This window comes from Pholcus phalangioides, unplaced genomic scaffold, assembly GCF_987345545.1.
Source record: "Pholcus phalangioides strain wild (caught in Gottingen) unplaced genomic scaffold, Ppha-v1.0 ptg000014l_1, whole genome shotgun sequence".
Lineage (NCBI taxonomy): Eukaryota > Metazoa > Arthropoda > Arachnida > Araneae > Pholcidae > Pholcus > Pholcus phalangioides.
Window position 1 is genome coordinate 6,617,480 of NW_028301607.1, and position 18,087 is coordinate 6,635,566.

The 18,087-nt window shown below is 36.2% G+C and overlaps 1 protein-coding gene and 1 pseudogene across 2 annotated transcripts in view; one reads left to right on the plus strand and one right to left on the minus strand.

Annotated features, from left to right (window-relative positions):
* The first annotated feature begins 1,285 nt into the window (after positions 1 to 1,285).
* On the plus strand, positions 1,286 to 1,355 carry LOC149078047 (U6 spliceosomal RNA; annotated as a pseudogene).
* Positions 1,356 to 4,722: 3,367 nt separating this feature from the next.
* LOC149078048 (kinesin-like protein KIF11) overlaps positions 4,723 to 18,087 on the minus strand; it is a 39,202-nt gene continuing 25,837 nt past the window's right edge. The window contains exons 17-26 of one of the 2 annotated variants that reach the window (XM_089241615.1): positions 16,332 to 16,499; positions 16,051 to 16,149; positions 15,890 to 15,951; positions 15,552 to 15,651; positions 9,806 to 9,889; positions 9,351 to 9,446; positions 7,277 to 7,499; positions 6,985 to 7,130; positions 6,681 to 6,806; positions 4,723 to 5,142 (exon numbers count right to left, since the gene is read on the minus strand). In XM_089241615.1, the coding sequence (XP_089097741.1) occupies positions 4,972 to 5,142; positions 6,681 to 6,806; positions 6,985 to 7,130; positions 7,277 to 7,499; positions 9,351 to 9,446; positions 9,806 to 9,889; positions 15,552 to 15,651; positions 15,890 to 15,951; positions 16,051 to 16,149; positions 16,332 to 16,499 (1,275 nt within the window). In that variant the 3' untranslated portion in view covers positions 4,723 to 4,971. Of the gene's footprint in view, positions 5,143 to 6,680; positions 6,807 to 6,984; positions 7,131 to 7,276; positions 7,500 to 9,350; positions 9,447 to 9,771; positions 9,890 to 15,551; positions 15,652 to 15,889; positions 15,952 to 16,050; positions 16,150 to 16,331; positions 16,500 to 18,087 lie in introns of those variants that run through there. The other variant, XM_089241616.1, reaches the window with a different exon arrangement.

Here is an 18,087-nt window from a genome sequence, read left to right on the forward strand (position 1 = left end):
TCTAAAACCAGCTTATTTCCCTGATCTTGCCCGTATGACCCTTTCCTCGAATAAAGAATTTGCTTAATGGACAACGATTTGGAGGTTCAGAAGTGCAGATCATGGCACTGGAGGATGCAACAAAAAATGGTTTGCAATATGCATTTATAACTTTGATTTTAATGGCGGCAAAAATGCATAATTGCTCAGGATGGTTACTTTGAAGGAAACACCAACTCTCTGTATTCATTCTTCCCCAATAAAATGTCAAACTTTTTGTATGAATATATACAATATTTTTTATTATAATTGTGTTCATGCCATGTTTATGTAAAGAAAATACAATAGGGCCGGGGAATTGCATTGCATAGGTCTTGACCTGAGATTGATATCGTGGTCTGACTTCATACTCGGCAGAGTATGAGTTACAGACTTAATGATCACATTAAAAATCTTCATTTTGGTATTGAAGTCTCAGTATTTCCTTTTCTTATGTACTAGGTCGTATCTTAAGTTGAATTTTTCTTTTTCAGATCCAAAATATCTTGATTGGCTCTGCCAAAGATTTATGGTGTGTGTCAGTGTAAATAGTAGTCGCCTTTGTGTGCTCAGTGCACTTGTAATATGTGTAAAATAATCAGATCTTGGGTAGTTGGGGGGGGGGAAGTGATTTTTTATGCTAAAAATTTGGGATGTAAAATTTTTTCAAACGCCTCATTAAATTTGAATTATTATTTGATGTTCAAACACCCTAAGGTATTTACACAGGTAAATTCTGAAATTATATATTTGAAAAAAAGAAAATGGATTTTTTTGCATTATCTTTTGTGTGTTTGATCTCTCAGAATATATGATAGCTTGTTGAGTGTTTGTTTTACTTTGAGCGTGCTTTTTGTGAAATCTTACTAAATGTGACAACAGCTTTCTATTCAGTGTTATAGAACAAAAAAAAAAAAAACACGTGAGTGTTAACATGTTAAAAAATGTATTATTTTTCCTTTTTTATGTTTTTCCTGTCGATATTTTTTTAATAATTTTTTTAGATATATATATTTTTTCATTTAAAAAATGAATACACGAATTCATAACTGTGTGCGTATGAATGTACATACGAAATTGTATGCCCGGGTTAAAGAAAAATGTTGAAAATGAGAGTATTTAAATAAATCGAGTAATTTTTTCTCATTTAGATCACAGTGCAATTTTCAAATAATTTGTTTTATATTGTGTTAGCAAAGGTTAATTGCAGGTGAAATGGACGACTTCAGTGACGTCAAAGCAAGGCTTTCTGCTATAGGTGTTGTTTGTACTCGCTCCAGCAGTACATATACTAAAATTGAAACGATACAGAGATGATTAGCATGGCCCCTGCGCTATAGGTGTTGACATAGCACTGGTGCCTGATTAGCATATGAACCACTCTATTATGAAGTTATAGTATGAAAAATGAGAATCATCTCAGGGCCCCAACCTGGAGGACCTCAGTTGCACAGGGGCTTCCAGGATAAGATCAGGCAGAATGATGTATGACAGTAAATACATGAATTAAGAGGTGGTGCTAAGCCCTCTTTCATTTTGCCCTATGGCTATGATGCCATTAGTTTTCTTGGATCTATATTTAAAAATTCGAGTACTGCGGAATCGCCTCTTTGTCATCAAGGATTCTGCAGAACAGTCTTAAAACTATCAAAAGGTTCTGCAAGATATTTCACGTTGGAAACCCCAGCAATAGAGCTCAGATAACTTGAGTCTTGCATGTTCGATGTTCTGGATAATTCGAAGGTCATGGAATTTTTCAAAATTCCTTTTAAAAACCATTTGCTAAGAATGTGTTTTATTTTCTCTATGAATGCCAGTAATTTTAATAAGAAATAAGATTTTTTCCATGTTGCTAAGGACTAAAGGGGTCTTGTCCCTGAGATAGGATATTTTTTACAGGCATTCATACTATAGTAAATTTATAATGTAAAAAAAAATTTCATATTGGCTCACGAGGGTTCGAGCCCTTGTTGTAAAACTGCCTGAATTAAGCTGATGAATCAATAAAAATTCACGGTGTATAAGCCTAATTTCAAACAAAAAACTACTGCTTATTCACAAGTATGCAGGGTGATTGCTCCCTTGCTGGCGAAATGTTAATAGGGCAACAACTTTCTAACTGGGTGTCCATGTCTCTCCTGAAGCTAACAAAGAAATGTTCATGCTTCTGAGGACAATATTTGCTGAGATTTGAATTTGAAAAAGTTAGGGGGAAAATTCTTTCTCCCCCCCCCCCTCATTTATATGCTGCATAGGTGCAAATGCTTCCACTTTTTCAGCCTCACTAAAATCTTCCAGTCGGAAATCAGATTTTTTTACATCTTCAAGGAAAAATCCCAGAGTCCACAAATTGTACTTTGTTTCTATGGAAAATCACAAAAAATAAAATTCCTTCAGTTCTTGCAATTACAAGCTGACCACGTTTTCTCAGGAAAGATATGGGAAATCAAGATTTCAAGTATATGAAAAATCTAATTGTCGCTAAATATGACGCCAAAAGCTAGCAAAGTTGCCAATAACTACTAAGAAATTTAAACCGTGAAAATGAGATTTATCTATGGTCACCCATTGCTATTGCAAAAGAATCCCTGGGCTTTTATCTGTGCAGCATGTTTTCTTTGATGCGAAGTATATCGTGATAAACTACAGATTTTCCCAAGTCTGAATTGGCACCTACGATGTTGTCCCCCCCCCCCAATTATTATTCTTGTATCTCAACAAATATTGCATTTAGAAATGTGGAATTTGTTTTGTTGACCTCAGAAAAAAGACGGCAACATTCTGATTGGGTTTTTGAAGACAGGGTGTCTATATAAAAAATTTTTTTTTTCAATTAACTTTGTTTTTTCCCTAGCACTATTTCAGTCAAGCTAAAACAAAATTACAAATGACTTGGTTACAAAACCAATTTTTGGCCAAAACAGTGCACTAGCAACCACAGATAATTCTTTGCTGTCTCTCCTCATATATATTACATTATTTTTTGGAGTCTTCCTAAGTGACGAGCTTGTCAACTCTCAACTCCCTTCGACAAGGCACAGCAAATTTCGAAGACATACTTTTTTTTTTAAATGACGCACCTTCAAGACCACTTTCGGAAGCACAATGCAAAAAATGTGTAAATTACAAGATCCGGCGTATATAAGGCAAGGTGAACCAGATAGTTTTATTGCGTTGCTCATCATTTTTTAAATTTTTCTGTTTTGTTCACATTTTACTGTTCAATGCCAGTGTAATCATTTTTGATAAATGAAGCACTTCCATTTCTAGCTCTTTGCTGAGCATTGTAAATATTGTTTATGCCTGTTCATGCCTTAAAAATACAGAAGACAACTGAATGCTATTGGGTAGCATCAGAATCACCAAACCTAGAATAGGCCTATGTATCCAACTGCTTTGAAATGCAAACTGTTGTTTCACCTATTTGCACCGTAATTTTGAATGATGAAAGTTACTGTCCAAGACCACTAAGTAATAAATACAAAATTATTTTTCCATCCAGACAGAAGTTTTTAATGACTACTATACTTGTTGAACCCTCAAACTAAGCAAATGAAAAATTAATCAATCAAATGGTCCACATACACCCCCCCCCCAAATTACCTTAAAAATGATATAATTTCTGCTTTGGCAGAATCATTAATTTCATTCTCCAACATTTGTAATATTTGGCAATATATCAATAATTTGATATATTGCCTATATGCAATATTTGATATATATTGTAAAAAAGTAGGACAAAACCGAGAAAGTAGGACATTTTACAACAAAGTAGGACGAGTGGGAGCCCTGAATTTTCTCAGTAACTCCACGTGTGAGGGACACTTCGAGTAAATTGTTGTTTCTATGGAATTAGACAGATTTAAGTATCCCAGAGTGAGGAGGGCCTAAGTTAGGTGAATGTGAATAGATGCCAGTTCCCAGACTTGAAAAATCAAGTCTCTCACGAGATAAAATATACTGCCGTAGAAAATGTGCCATACAAATAAAAGGGAAAATTAGGCAAGGGATGATTATGACACGTATTTCCCCATAGTTTTGGCTTGTTCCAGTTTTTTTTTGTTAAAAATGTCCTGCATTTTCGATGAAGCCGCTATACAATTTTTTATTCTTTACTGAAATCTAGCATCAAAATTATTTTGTCAACCATAATTACGACTATAAATGTTTCTCACATATTTTTGTCATGTTAAACCATATTTTGTCTCTCTTAATCCGTAATTTGCAGAACTGCTTCATTTCTTGCCATCGGAATTTTTTTTGACGATTTTAACAACAATAATTTTAATTACTTTCAGGTTCCTCTTCAGCGATAATTTCTAACTTCCAGTATTTGGAATTCCTTGGCTTAAAACATGTTAATAAGTTCCGTGCAAAAACAATTGCTCTCTATGAAAATGATTGAAAAAAAAAAGTTATAAAAATTCACTCATTAGAACATAAGGTTCGAAAAAAAAAAATTGCCTTGATGTCTTTCAAATGATCGATACACATTTAGACTTTTATTGTAATTATTAAAGAAAATAAAACATGCAGCTATATACATCAAGCCGTTTGTCTTTTGAGAATTACAACGTATACACCAACTGTATACGAAAGTCAAAAAAACCACCACAGGTACCGTGGCATGTTCTTGGAAAACGAGAAAAATTATTATAGAAAGGGGGAAATTACAAAACACGTGCAAAAATGCAGAGGCGAATCCTCGTTACTGGCATTTAATTCCACTTTTACATGAAACCAATCATATATGTGTGAATTATGTTATTTATATATGCATACATATGGCGTGTAAGTAAATGGAAGAGGTGCCTCCTCGTAAAAAAAAACAATATACAATGAAGGTGGAAAACTATACCAAATGAAACATTAAATTACGATGCTTAAAATAATCTGTCAACAATGACACAATCTGTATTGAAAATGTTCAGTTTTTTTTAAAGAGGACAACAATCAATATATCTGCTCGTTGGAAGAATGCAAGGGTTTTCGCTGCGGGGCCAAAGACTGTGGCTTTGCAAATGTTTTCTTGCTGCGTGGTATTTTCCTCGGAAGCTTGGATCCGTTACAACTCAGCATTGAGCAATTCTCTTTGTTGGCGATGCTCGTCAAGCTTGCATCTGACTGTGTAGGGAATAAATGAAGATATAAATTGTTGATTAAATATAATCATACATTTATATTCAAAAGAATAAATATAGCAATTGCATCAGAACTTACTCGCACACCATACAACTAAACTACACTCGGGCACTTCCAGAAAATATACCTGTCAAATTTTTCTCACTGATATTAATAGTTAAGTCTTAGGCCGGGATTACACTATAAAAGTTTTGTAAAAGTGCTTGTATAAAACTTGAAAAATACAACAAACAAGCTGATCGGTTACATTTGAGCCAATGCAACCGATCAGTTTATTGGTAGTATTTTTCAAGTTGTATAAAAGCACTTTTACAGTGTAATCCCGGCCTTAGCCTAATTCTATCTTCCAGAAAATGGCCCAATCATGATTGGGATGTTTTCCCAGTACAGTGTCTCATGCCACTCTATACTAATTTATTTGAAAAATAAATGCAGCATTGTGCTAGTCATAGAGAATTATCGTCAAATGGTGGGGCAAATTAACGACAACTACTATGCTCAGATCAAGGTAGCCACTACAAAAAATAACCATTGAGCCAAAAAATAAACCGAGACTGGCATATCCTACGGGATGTATGGTCATCCAGACACTGCCTGAATCTGGCTGATTCGATTGTGAAAGGTCCTGGTCGTTTTCAAAATAAAACACTTCTTTGTGGCTTGGTGCAATGGCAACAATTTACTTTAGGCATGTGATGTCATTTTAAGGGAAGAAAACACAGGAAACAGTCTTTTCTCTGGTATTCTTTGGTAAAAAATTTCCCTGTTCCCCCCCTCCCAAAGTAAGGATTTTTTCACTGACAATCGAAATTCGGGAGATTTTGGGTGATGCCTGTTCCCTGAACACAGCTATATTGTGGAGCAGAGCAGGAATACGTCATCATCGGTCAGAGATTGAGAAAAAATGGTCTACATATGAATGATTTAATACAGTGAAATCTTGATATAATGATAGTCTATGGACCAAGAAAAAAACACTGTTGTGGAGGGATTGTCGTTAGATCCGGAGGCAGTAGTTTAACATCAGACTATATTAGGCATTTCCTAACAAGGTTTTAAAAAATATAGCAGTAAAGGGAATTTATCATAATATTGAGTGTCATTGTAGTGAGGTTTCACTGTAATTAATAAATCTGATCAAACACTTGAAATTCTAACTTTGCTGTCTTTAACGATAGTTGTGAATATACAAGCGTCCTTTCCAACTTCGAACTGCCTTTAACTGTATAAACATGGTGTATAAAGAGCCTTTTTTGAAAGCAAGGTACAGTCAATGCTTGATTTTACGAATTTCTAATTTCCAAACCACACGTTTTACAGAATAGTTTTTGGGTCCAACAGTTGTCGTGAACAATATACCATTTGTTTGAGAGAATGTCTTTCCCATTTTATACCTTTTGATTTTATCAACCAATTGATTATGTCCACACAGTTTCGTAAAAACAAATATATTGTAACAACCCTTGCTGCATAATTTTTGTTTTAAAATATTGAAAGCAGAAAATGAGTGTTCATCTCACCTGAGAGGAAATAGACGAATCAGATTCATCACAATATGAATCATCGCTGTTGTTGCAAGAATTCAGACGCAGAGGCGGTATTCTATCTGGGCTGCTTCCAGTTGTGATAGACCCATCAGAACTCTCCTGAAAAAAGATGATACCCTTATACACAAGTATTCATACAACAAATGCACAAGAAAAATTATTTGTAATCAAACTGAAATTCATCTGCGTTAATAACTGCAAGGCTTGCTGGTTGGGCCATTTAAGTATGCATAAAATCAGTCATGACACGCACCAAGTGATGGAATTGACTGCTCACCGTTAAACTTGAATTAAGAGGAAGATCAACAGCTTTGGCAGTATTCTGTTGCAACTGCGACCTGAACCTTTGTAGGATCCTGTCGTGCGGAGAAGTGGCATACAAGTATCGTGGAAATTCAAAACTTTTTCTTTGAGGTGTGGCTCCTAAAAAAAAGAACGCAAATACTAAATTTTCGACTTGACATTTTTTAAATTTTGCCATTAGCATTTGGAATTGTTGTCCTCATGGACACTTCCACGCACCTGAAAGAAAAAAATTAAATAAGAAAGTTTCCTTAATGAAATTTCACCTGTCGGTACGTCTTTTTGCAGATCTTCGAACAAGAACTTCTCTATCTCGAGATCCCGGCAGAGAATTTCCTTGCCCAGACAGTCTGTTTGCTGCTGTAGCTTAGTACCAGCAGCAGCCAATCCATTCAACTGAGTTTCAACATGTGTGGTGAGATGATCATTACATTTTTCGATGACGGAATTCACATTTTCAGCCGTGGAATGCATTTTTGCCAAGTGACCCTAAAAAATGGCAACAAATAAAATATATATATATATATGTCCTATATGCAACAGTTAAAAAAACTGTTGCATATAGGAAAAAAAAAAAACATTCAAGATTCTTAACCTATTTGTCACAACCTGAACTTGATTAGCAGGGGTTTCAGAAATGAATTGTTCAAATCCACAAACATCTAGGGATTCTCAAGCCATGGGTTACGACCAAATCTTGATTTGCAGGGGATTCTGAGATGGGTTGTACAAATCCACTTACAGGCTGTTATAAATACACATATTGTGTCACTATTACCAACTCTGGTCATTATCACCAACTGCCAACTCTGGTCATATCGCATATCGCTGCGTTGCAATTTACTACCATTAATGAGTTGGGTTGGAAGGCTTGAGTGGATGTATCGGGCTCTGATTGGCTACGTGTAGGTCTGTCTAATGTCGATCAGAGCAGCCAATCAGACTGTAACACATCCACTCAAGCCAGTCAATGCAGCTCTTCTGCTGCCAATCAAGCCTCAGTAGAAGTAGATAACGAGCAACTCAACAACACGAGATGTACAAAGCACTTGTCGCAGAAACCTACCCTCAGAAGATGCCTGCCACTGATGTGGGCGAAACAAAAGGAAGAAAATGTCTTAGACCATGTCCTAATAGCCCGAAACAGCTTGTAACTCACAAAACGCCAGCCATGAAATCCTCAGACAATACTTCTTTGGGAATAATTTCTCTTATCTCCTAATGAAGTAGTCATTTTTTAGAATCACTGTCAGATTTTGGAAGAAATTTTTTTTTGGGTGGTTTGGAGATGGATGAAGGGCTGAAAACATAATTCTCATATAAACACTTTACCCCTGTATTAGTCAGCATGACAGTTTTTTCGAATATATTTTGAGGTTCTTATTCATAGGTGACAATTTGCAGACTTGAAGAATCGGGTAGTTCATCATGTAATGAAATATTTTGAACAAAAAAAAAAAAAAAAAAAAAAACCAAGAATTTTCTGGGATTGCTTAAGGTGGCCATGACCTGTTTTCACAGGTCATCCCATTTTCCTCTTATTTTTAGCAAAGTTTGCACGAGTTTTTCATTCTTCACTAAAATCGAGGATTGAAATTACTTTGCCAACTTATAATAAAAGAAAATTATGACTATAAATATGAATATTGTATCCCCCCCCCACACATTTGTCATAATTAACGTTTCTCGTAGAATTAATTTCAATCCACAGTGATTTGCAGGAGGATTTCCTGCCATTCATGACTTTGTTTATTTTAGCAATAATTAGCAACTTCGTGTATTTTGTGCATAATATTTGGTGACTGAGAAAACATGGTCAGTCTGGGATTGCAAGGACTTCAATCCTTAGGGCCTTCAAATTTTCGGGGACCCATTCGGATGCCACAACTGGCATCTTTTGATATTTTAATTTGTTTTTTTAGAAATATATTAAATATTTTTAATTTTTGATCATCTGTGGGGCGGGGGAGGCTTTCCATGTGCCTCTCTTCCTGCGCATGCCTCTGCCTCAAAGAATGCTATTTATAAGAGGACCTGCCAAAAAAGTTGTATTTACCTAGGGCCCGAACATATGAGGAACAGACAATGCTGAGAATATTAGTTTCCAATCTGAATATTTTAATAAGGCTTGAAAATCAGGCTGCTTCTGGGTAAATCAGAAGCATTGGCGCCTATGCTTATTGAACCTCATTATGCCAGAAAAGGATCAGACTCAAAATTCACAAAGCTGGCGTTCCCAAATTTTGATGGCATGCTGGCTAATACAGGAAAATACTGTATACATGCAATCAATATAACAATTTTTCATAACAAATGACTGAATATACAAGCACCACTAACTTTGAGAATTCTGTTGACATCCTCGGGCAGAGAGTTCGCTCTCGATTTTTCCGAGTTCGTATCGCCCTGAAATACTTTGAAATTCTCTTCTTGCTCCTGAAACAAATTCCATTCACTTTAATTTTAAAGTTTATTCACATAATTATGAAATCACATTTGCAAATTATATAAAATCTAAAAGTAAAGTCCTGTACTAGTTGTTGCAATGCAATGTTCGGTATAAATGTTATAATATATTCTCACAAATAAAAATAGCCAAATTCGCTCTTTTATTTACTCGACTGATAAAACAATCAGTTTCATTTGGTTCCAAATGATTATTGGCAATAGGAATCCTGATTGCGTCTTGCCTAAAAACCAGATATTTAACAAGAGAAAAAATAATTATTAAAATGTCTTCAAGTAATGACAAGAAACTTACCTTGCGCATTTTCTGGAAAAAGACGACAACTTACCTTGCGCATTTTCTGGAAAAAGACGACAACTTCCCTTTCCATGTTCATCTTGTCATCTTTCAGGTTTCGTGTAAGTTCTTCAGCCTTTTAGAAGATAAACGGAAAGCTTTGCAATATGTAGTTTAAAATGAGGTCATCATTAAAGAAAGCATTCATCAACGTTGGTTAAAATTCACCATTTATTCAATTAAAAAAAACAAAAACATACATATGTAACAGATCATCATCACGTCTTTGGAAAAAACAAGATTATATACACTGAAGAGCCAAAAAAATGGTGCACCTGCCTAATATCGTGTAGGGCCCTCGCGAGCCCGCAGAAGTGCTGCAACACGACGTGGCATGGACTCGACTAATGTTTGAAGTAGTGCTGGAGGTAATTGACACCATGAATCCTGCAGGGCTGTCCATAAATCCGTAGGAGTAAGAGGTGGTGGAGATCTCTTCTGAACAGCACGTTGTAAGGCATCCCAGATGTGTTCAATAATGTTCATGTCTGGGGATTTAGGTGGCCAGCAGAAGTGTCTAAAGTCAGAAGCGTGTTCCTGGAGTCACTTTGTAGTAATTCTGGACGTGTGGGGTGTTTGTCCTGCTGAAATTGTCCAAGTCCGTCGGAATGCACAATGGACATGAATGGGTGTAGGTGATCAGACAGGATGCTTACGTACCTGTCAGATTCGTATCTAGACGTATCAGGGGTCCCATATCACGCCAACTGCACACGCCCCATACCATCACAGAGCCTCCACCAGCTTGAACAGTCCCCTGTTGACATGTAGGGTCCATGGATTCATGATTCTCCATACCCGTACACATCCATCAGCTCGAAGCAATTGGAACCGAGACTCGTCAGACCAGGCAACATATTTCCAGTCCTCAACAGTCCAATGTCAGTGTTGTCGGGCCCAGGCGAGGTGTAAAGCTTTGTGTCGTGCAGTCATCAAGGGTACACGAGTGGGCCTTCGGCTCCGAAAGCCCATATCGATGATGTTTCGTTGAATGGGTTCGCACGCTGACACTTGTTGATGGCCCAGCATTGAAATTTGCAGCAATTTGCGGGGAAGGGTTGCACGTCTGTCACATTTAATGATTCTCGTCAGTTGTCATTGGTCCTGTTCTTGCATGATCCTTTTCCGGCCGCAGTGATGTCGTAAATTTAATTTTTTACCAGATTCTCGATATTCACGGTACACTCGTGAAAATCTAAATTTCATCGCTACCCCGGAGGTGCTATGTCCCCTCTCTCGTGCGCTGACTATAACACCACGTTCAAACTAACTTAAATCTCGATAACCTGCCATTGTAGCAGCAGTAACCGATCTAACAACTATGCCAGACACTTGTTGCGTTATATAGGCGTTGCCGACAGCAGCGCCGTACTCTGATCGGTTCCATATCTCTTTATTTGCATACGCATGCCTGTACCAGTTTTTTTGGCTCTTCAGTTTATATAGAAAAAAAGTATGATATCTGACAAGTTCAAATTATTTGCATGAGCTTGTGCGCTCTCAATACCAACATAAAATACAATAATTAAATGTCTCCACCGCCAAGATGGCGGAAAAACAAAAGCACGCAAGAATGATTTTTTAAAAAAGACATACATTTTTTTTTAGTCAGCAATTTTGGATACAAAGAATAGGGAGATTTTATCATGTATACAAATTTCATATGAAAGCAAATATACAGTAAAACCTGTCAACCAACGGAACCTGTGTTAAGTGGAAACCTGTCTTCAATGTAAAAAAATCTATCTCGTGATTTTAAAGCCAAAATACATTTAAAAAAAAACCTGGATTAAATGGAACCTGTCTAAAGAGGAAATAAAAAGGAAAATTATACCTTTTAATGGAAATTTTTTTGTAATTGACAAAAGAAACTGATAAAAAATTTGTTTTTGTTATATGTTTGTGTAGGCGTTCGCAGGATTGTCTCAAGAAAGGGGTTTCTATTTTTTTTTCTTCGAGAAAGGAGGGTTCGTTATTCACTGCAAAAAAATTCTAAAATCTTGGCTTGAGGGAAGAGCCCAACCCCTTGCGTATGTTAGTGGGCATCTGCGGAACAATAAATAAGTGCTGACAGATGAATATTCTTTCGAGCAGATAAGAAGCCAGGTGAGATGTGTGGGTGGTACAGTTATTACTTGTATAGATCATATTCATGTTTGTACGTCACTTCACGCATGTTTTTCCAGAGGTCAACAGGATACCTTAAAAAAAAAAAGCCTTGCCACAAGGAGTTGATCTAGTCCAAGCATTGTTAGATCGAAAGCTTTACTGTGAGGTCTCTTCATTGTGAACTCCATTTTTGAATGCAGTAACAGCTTTTTTCAGCAAACTGGTCAGTTATAGAGTTTGAGCTGCGGTAGAATCATTCTAATTTATCGATTATTATGTCTTGTAAGACAAGGACAGTGCTTGATCTTAACAGCAAAGTAAGATTCATGCAAGTGCACATGACAAATTGTGTGTTAAATACATTGTGCGAATGTTCAACATAGGAGAAAACTCAAATTTATGAAATTTTAAAGAAAAAACAGGACGTTCTGAAGCAGTGGCAAAACTGTACTAATGGCAAAATAAAGAGAGAAGTGAGAAAAACTGTGAATGAAGACATCAACGTGATTGCGTTGGAATGGTCTGTAAGTGTGAGAGCAAAAAATCATTTTGTCTTGGCCCAATGGTGCAGGAGTATGCGAAACAAGTTGCTCAAAAGCTATGCAAGTCTGATTTCAAAGCATCAAACAAATGGCTGGAAAGTTTCTGGAAAAGGAATCTGATAATCTTCAATGACTGTGTGACGAAGCAATAAACGTGAATACCGAAAAATTTGAGGAGTGTGGATCCACAAACTAACTTCTTTAATTGAGGGTTATAAACCTGAGAATATAGTAAATGGTGATGAAACCGGACTGTTTTTCCACGCACTGCCTAATAAATCACTATGTTTGGGAGGAGAGAAATGTTCTGGAGGAAGACTCTGCAAAGAAAGGCTAACCGTTTTCTTGTGGTTTCATTTCTGGTGAAATGGAGAAACCATTGATAATTGGGAAATAAGCGAAACCTTGATGTTTCAAAAACATAGATATGCAGAAACTTCCAGTCACACGGAGATCAAATAAAAAAGCCAAGATGATGTGCCAAATCATGGAAGAATGGTTAAAGGCATTTAACAGCAGAATGGAAAATCAAAAAGTCATGTTTTGTCGTTTTTGGATGACGCCATATGCCACCCTCATATTAAACTCTCTAACATTCGACTGGCTTGGTTTCTGCCAAACACTACAAGTGTTTCCCAATTGATGGACCAAGGGATCATACAAAATGTTAAGGTGCACTACTGAAAACGTTTGATGCAATCTCTGCTTGCCAATACAAGTTCTACATCATCCGCCCCTGCATTAGCAAAAACTGTTTCCATACATACTTGATGCAGTGATTTGGATCAGCCATGCGGTAAAGCAGCTGCTTTCTGAAACTGTAACAAAATGTTTCAAAAAAGCTGTCTTTCCTCTGGAAGTGTTGGTTTTCCAAACAGTGTGCACGATTTGCAAAATTACATGCAGCCGCTGTGGTGGTCGAGTGCCGCTGTGGTGGTCGAGTGGTTATAGTAACGGACTCGCGATGCGAGGATCCGGGTTCGAACCCCACAGTGGTGGTCGGCTGAAGTTGGTTTTCTGTGGTTCCCAACTTCAAGGCGCAAATGCGAGCCGATCTCCCCGTTAAAAAGTCTCGCCACAGAGAGCAACAGTCCTACAACGATAAATCATTCAATCATAACACTTCACTCATAGTTAGAAAACTAGTGGCAGATGGCAGCACTACACATAACAAGCATTACATACAAACAACAAAAAAACTTCACGTCAGGTTTCACTACACGTACACGCACATTCCCGCATGTACCGATTCGTTGGGGGGTTCCGCGGGGCGGGGTGTGGGCGGGGTGCACGTGCGGTGTAGTAGTAGTAGGTAGGGCTTCCAAGAAAATGGCTCGGGGATCCATGATGTTCTTAAGTCAGCCACCTCGTTGGGCAATTTGCCTGTTGTGGCGTTGTATTTGTATTTGTATTTGTATAAACTACTTTCCATGATTGCAGTGCTGAGGATTATATGAGCATTGATGACAATATACAAACTGAACCTGACACGGTAGATATTGAAACTCTTGTTGAACATTTTAGAGGAAGTGAAAAAGAAGTGGATGAAGAAGAGATGAATACTGTCATTTCGGAAGAACAGTGTAGGGTGAAGACTTACATAGATGCTGTCAAAATGTTGAAAGAACTACAGCACTTTGATTTACAGCGTAATGACTCAAACATTTTTTGTATGATTTCTGAAGCAAAACTATTGGTAGAAAGTCCGGCAGCAAAGGGAATGAACTTCATAGAGAAAATGATTATTGATTACTGGAAAAAATTAAAATTTATTAGTTTGTATTTTTAATTTTTAACTGATTATTGTGCGGTGCAAATAGCTAGTATGTATGTATATTATTTCTTGTGAAATTTCAAAGTAAATGCGTGCGTAATTTGCTTTTAATAAGTAATGTATCATATCAAGTAATAAATATATATAGTGCAGTAATTATAGAGTATATTTTATGTATATTACTTTATTTTTACGTAATTTCCATTGCTTACAAGATTGTTGTATAATTTCACACATTATGTTAATTGAACCTGTATTAAGCAGAAACCTGTCTTCAACAGGTTTGCTTAAGATGGAAAAAAATCTTGGTCCCTTGTAATTCCATTAACGACCGGTTTTACTGTATAAAAGGGATTTTCCAAAAACAAAGTATTGATTTTTTTCCCCTTTAAAGAATAGTGATATTGGCTCAACCAATGCAAACTAGCGCAAAGACGCCAAATACTTAGATTAGAAAAAAATGTCTTGTCATTACTACACTCAAATATGATTACAGCAAAAAAAAAAAATTAATAAATAAAAAAAAAATAATTGTTTTTGGGCCTAAAAAAATGGGAGATGTAAACATAAAGGCCCCCCCCCCCTTATGATCACAGACAAAAAATTTCGTCCAAACACCAGTGGAATAAATTCAATCCAGTTCTCTGTGTTCCCTTTTCCTCTTTCTTCACCATCGAAAAGCTTTATTATAACCTTATGCACCAAAGTTTTTTATCCTCCCCGTTTTTTTCCCCATACTCCCGTCAGTGATTTTTTTCCCTCCACATATAACATATAATGTATCTTTCCACTGTATACATGTAAGAGCAAAAGGAAACACAGGATGAACATGAAAAAATAGATCTACTGTATACTCCCTTATCCATCTACCTATTATACTGTTCTACCTTTTCTAACATGCTAGGACAAGGTTACCAGATTTATCGCAAATTCATCACATAGAGATCTGTTGCTAAAAGCTTGTATGTGAAGAAATTAACAGGATGTAAATGCCAATTCCAGATACATGTTATTATGCTTGCTGATTTGAATGTCAAGAGTCTGGGCTGATTGCAAATTTTGCCTATTCCTTGCCAAACTTCAGTTTGACTTAATGGCATTTTTGGGAAGTAATTAGAGTAAAATTTTTCAAGAATATCCCCCCCCCCCCCCATCCAAAAATAGGGACTTTTATAACCATAGTTGAAACTCGGAAGGGATGAGAAATATTCAGGCATCCAGGAGATAGATTAAAAAATGCTGGAGCCTCCTGGAAAATCCAGGAGACTTGGCAGCTATGAAAAAGTATAACGCTTACAATGAAGATGACTTACGTTTTTCAGATTATTGCATTGATAAGTATATGTATCTTTTGTTGCAGAAAACAATTCATCACACAACTGATCTTCAGAAACCTTCATTTCCTCGAACTTTCTAAACAGACAAAACGGCACAAAAAAACTAGAGATGAACTAAAATGAACCAATAAATTAATGCAGACACGTCAGGAAAATAAAGAAATAAGGCTGCAAAATGAGTGCAGACAAAATCTGAAATAGCCAAATATAAAAGAAAGCCGAACAAACACTTTTAATCACAAATAGAAGATAGAAATGTAGCAAATTTTAATGAAAATAAATTCCTTAATGAAATCATATAGCAGAGAGCTCACCTCTTTATTTGCTCGGAATTTTCTTCTTGCGTTTTTAAATCGCTCTCCAGCATGTCTTGCAGCTGCAATAAATAAAGTATATAGAATGAGTTTTCCACACATGTAATCCAAACAAATTTTCATTTAAGAACTGCAACACAAACAACAACAAAAAAGCATACTTTTGATGAATCACCACTCATCTCAGTGAAGTGAGAGTTCAACCTGTCCTCGAGAGAGCTGATCATTTTTTTCATTATCGTTACATCTTCATTTGCTTTCTGGAATCAGCAAAAAAACATAATATATTGACAATACATATACAAGATAAGTTTCTTCAAAAAAGGAATTTGAGTAACATAATTCATTATTGACATTTTATTGATTGGGTGCTGAACTTCGTTTAAGCTTAAACATGGAATACTTCAATTTATTATAAGAGAAACAAAAATGAATAATTTACCGTCTTGAACGCTGTTTCTCTTTTGCTCATCCCAGACACGATTTCTTTGTATTTTTCTATCTGATTCTCATTAACTGACCAAAAAGCATCAAATTCACCACTCAACTGTTTCGATAACGTCAAGTGTTTCTCACATGAACTAGAGATAATCGTCTCTTGCTGCTGGCACTGGAAAGTAAGGAGAAGGCAGAAGAAAAAAATTAGCGCATTGAATATAAAAAAAGGTTATAAGTTTGTCAGCTACTACATTTTAACACTAGAAGACAAGAAAGATAATTTTGATCGCAAACCTACTTTCACATGCGATTACACCCAAACAGTTTATCTGAAGTACTTGAAATTTCACGACTTTTCTGATTTTGTTGAGGCTCTTAAATTTCTTAAGTATTAATATTCTAGGTTTCTTAGTTTAGTGGTAAAATAAAGTTCCATCTAGAACATAGTCTCCCAAACCTTTTGTTCCATCGCCCCCTTGGACCATTCCATCGCCCACCAGGGGGGGCGATATTTCCCACTTTGGGAAACACTGATCTAGAATGATGGTAGAGGTCATTTTGACTGCTATAGAGGTATTTAACTAATATGATTGCAAAACATGCTGAAATGGAGGGTTGTCTTATACAAACACTATTATTGGGAGAACAGATGTTCTATCATATTTGCTTTTCTCCAGTACCCATTTTGTACCATTTAAAGGTAAGCTTTTGAAAAAACTTGTTGTTGCACGTTATTCCATTCATTTAGTATTTTTATGGATCTTTGCATTTGTACTGCATCACATTTGCTGGTATGTTACATAACAAAAACAATCTTTATTTTTTACTGTTGTACTCATGGACGGGGTTCCAGCCCAGAGGCCGAGATGATTCCTATTTTTATTTTATTTGTTTCTTAACATTTTAAATTCAATATAGGGGGTCCTTGAGGCCCCTCTAAAAATCCCAGCCTAAGGGCTCTGCTGGATGATATGGGTAAGCGATTATTTTACAAATATCATACTTTTGACTGAGCAAAAAAAATAAATATACAGTTGGTAAGCAGAGAAAATGTGGGTCTTGAGTACCATTGCACACACAAAATTATAATTGCAGACAAAGGAAATCTCTGCCATAAAAATTATGAAAGTCTATCGCTATACTAATGAGTGTCGTTGATGTGTTTGACAAAATGAATTCATTCAGTGCACAATGTGATCAGAATCGAAAAACTACCTTATATACAAGGGTTTATTGTAAAAATGTTTCCTTTCATTTTTTTTTTTTGTTTTTCATGTAGATGGCAATAATTGAAACCTGGCAAAGATAAATTCATAATCTGGAAACCCTGTAAATGTTGTGGATTCTGGCATTGCCGGGCTAAATCTGGAAAGTTGGTAGGTCCATGGGATTTTTCATGATAAAAGTGAAATTGTATAGTTTTCCCTCCTTTTGCAGAAAAACCTGACATTGTGCTAGCCAACAATTGTTCCCAAACAGTAAGGCACTAATAAATTACCTGCAATTACACTCAAATCAAAACGGGACTTATGTTCATCTAGGACACAAATCACCTCTCCCATTAAACTATGGAGAGGCCGAACTGATGCTTGCGAATTTTTTCTTTTCTTTGCCATAGTGAAACATTTCTTTTGGATCTGGCTCAATGACAACATTTAAGCACGTGACATAATTTGGGGAAAAACAACCAATAGACTTTTTCCTGGTAAATTATTTGGGAATAATCTCCACCCCCCACCGAAAAGATTATTTTTTCAATC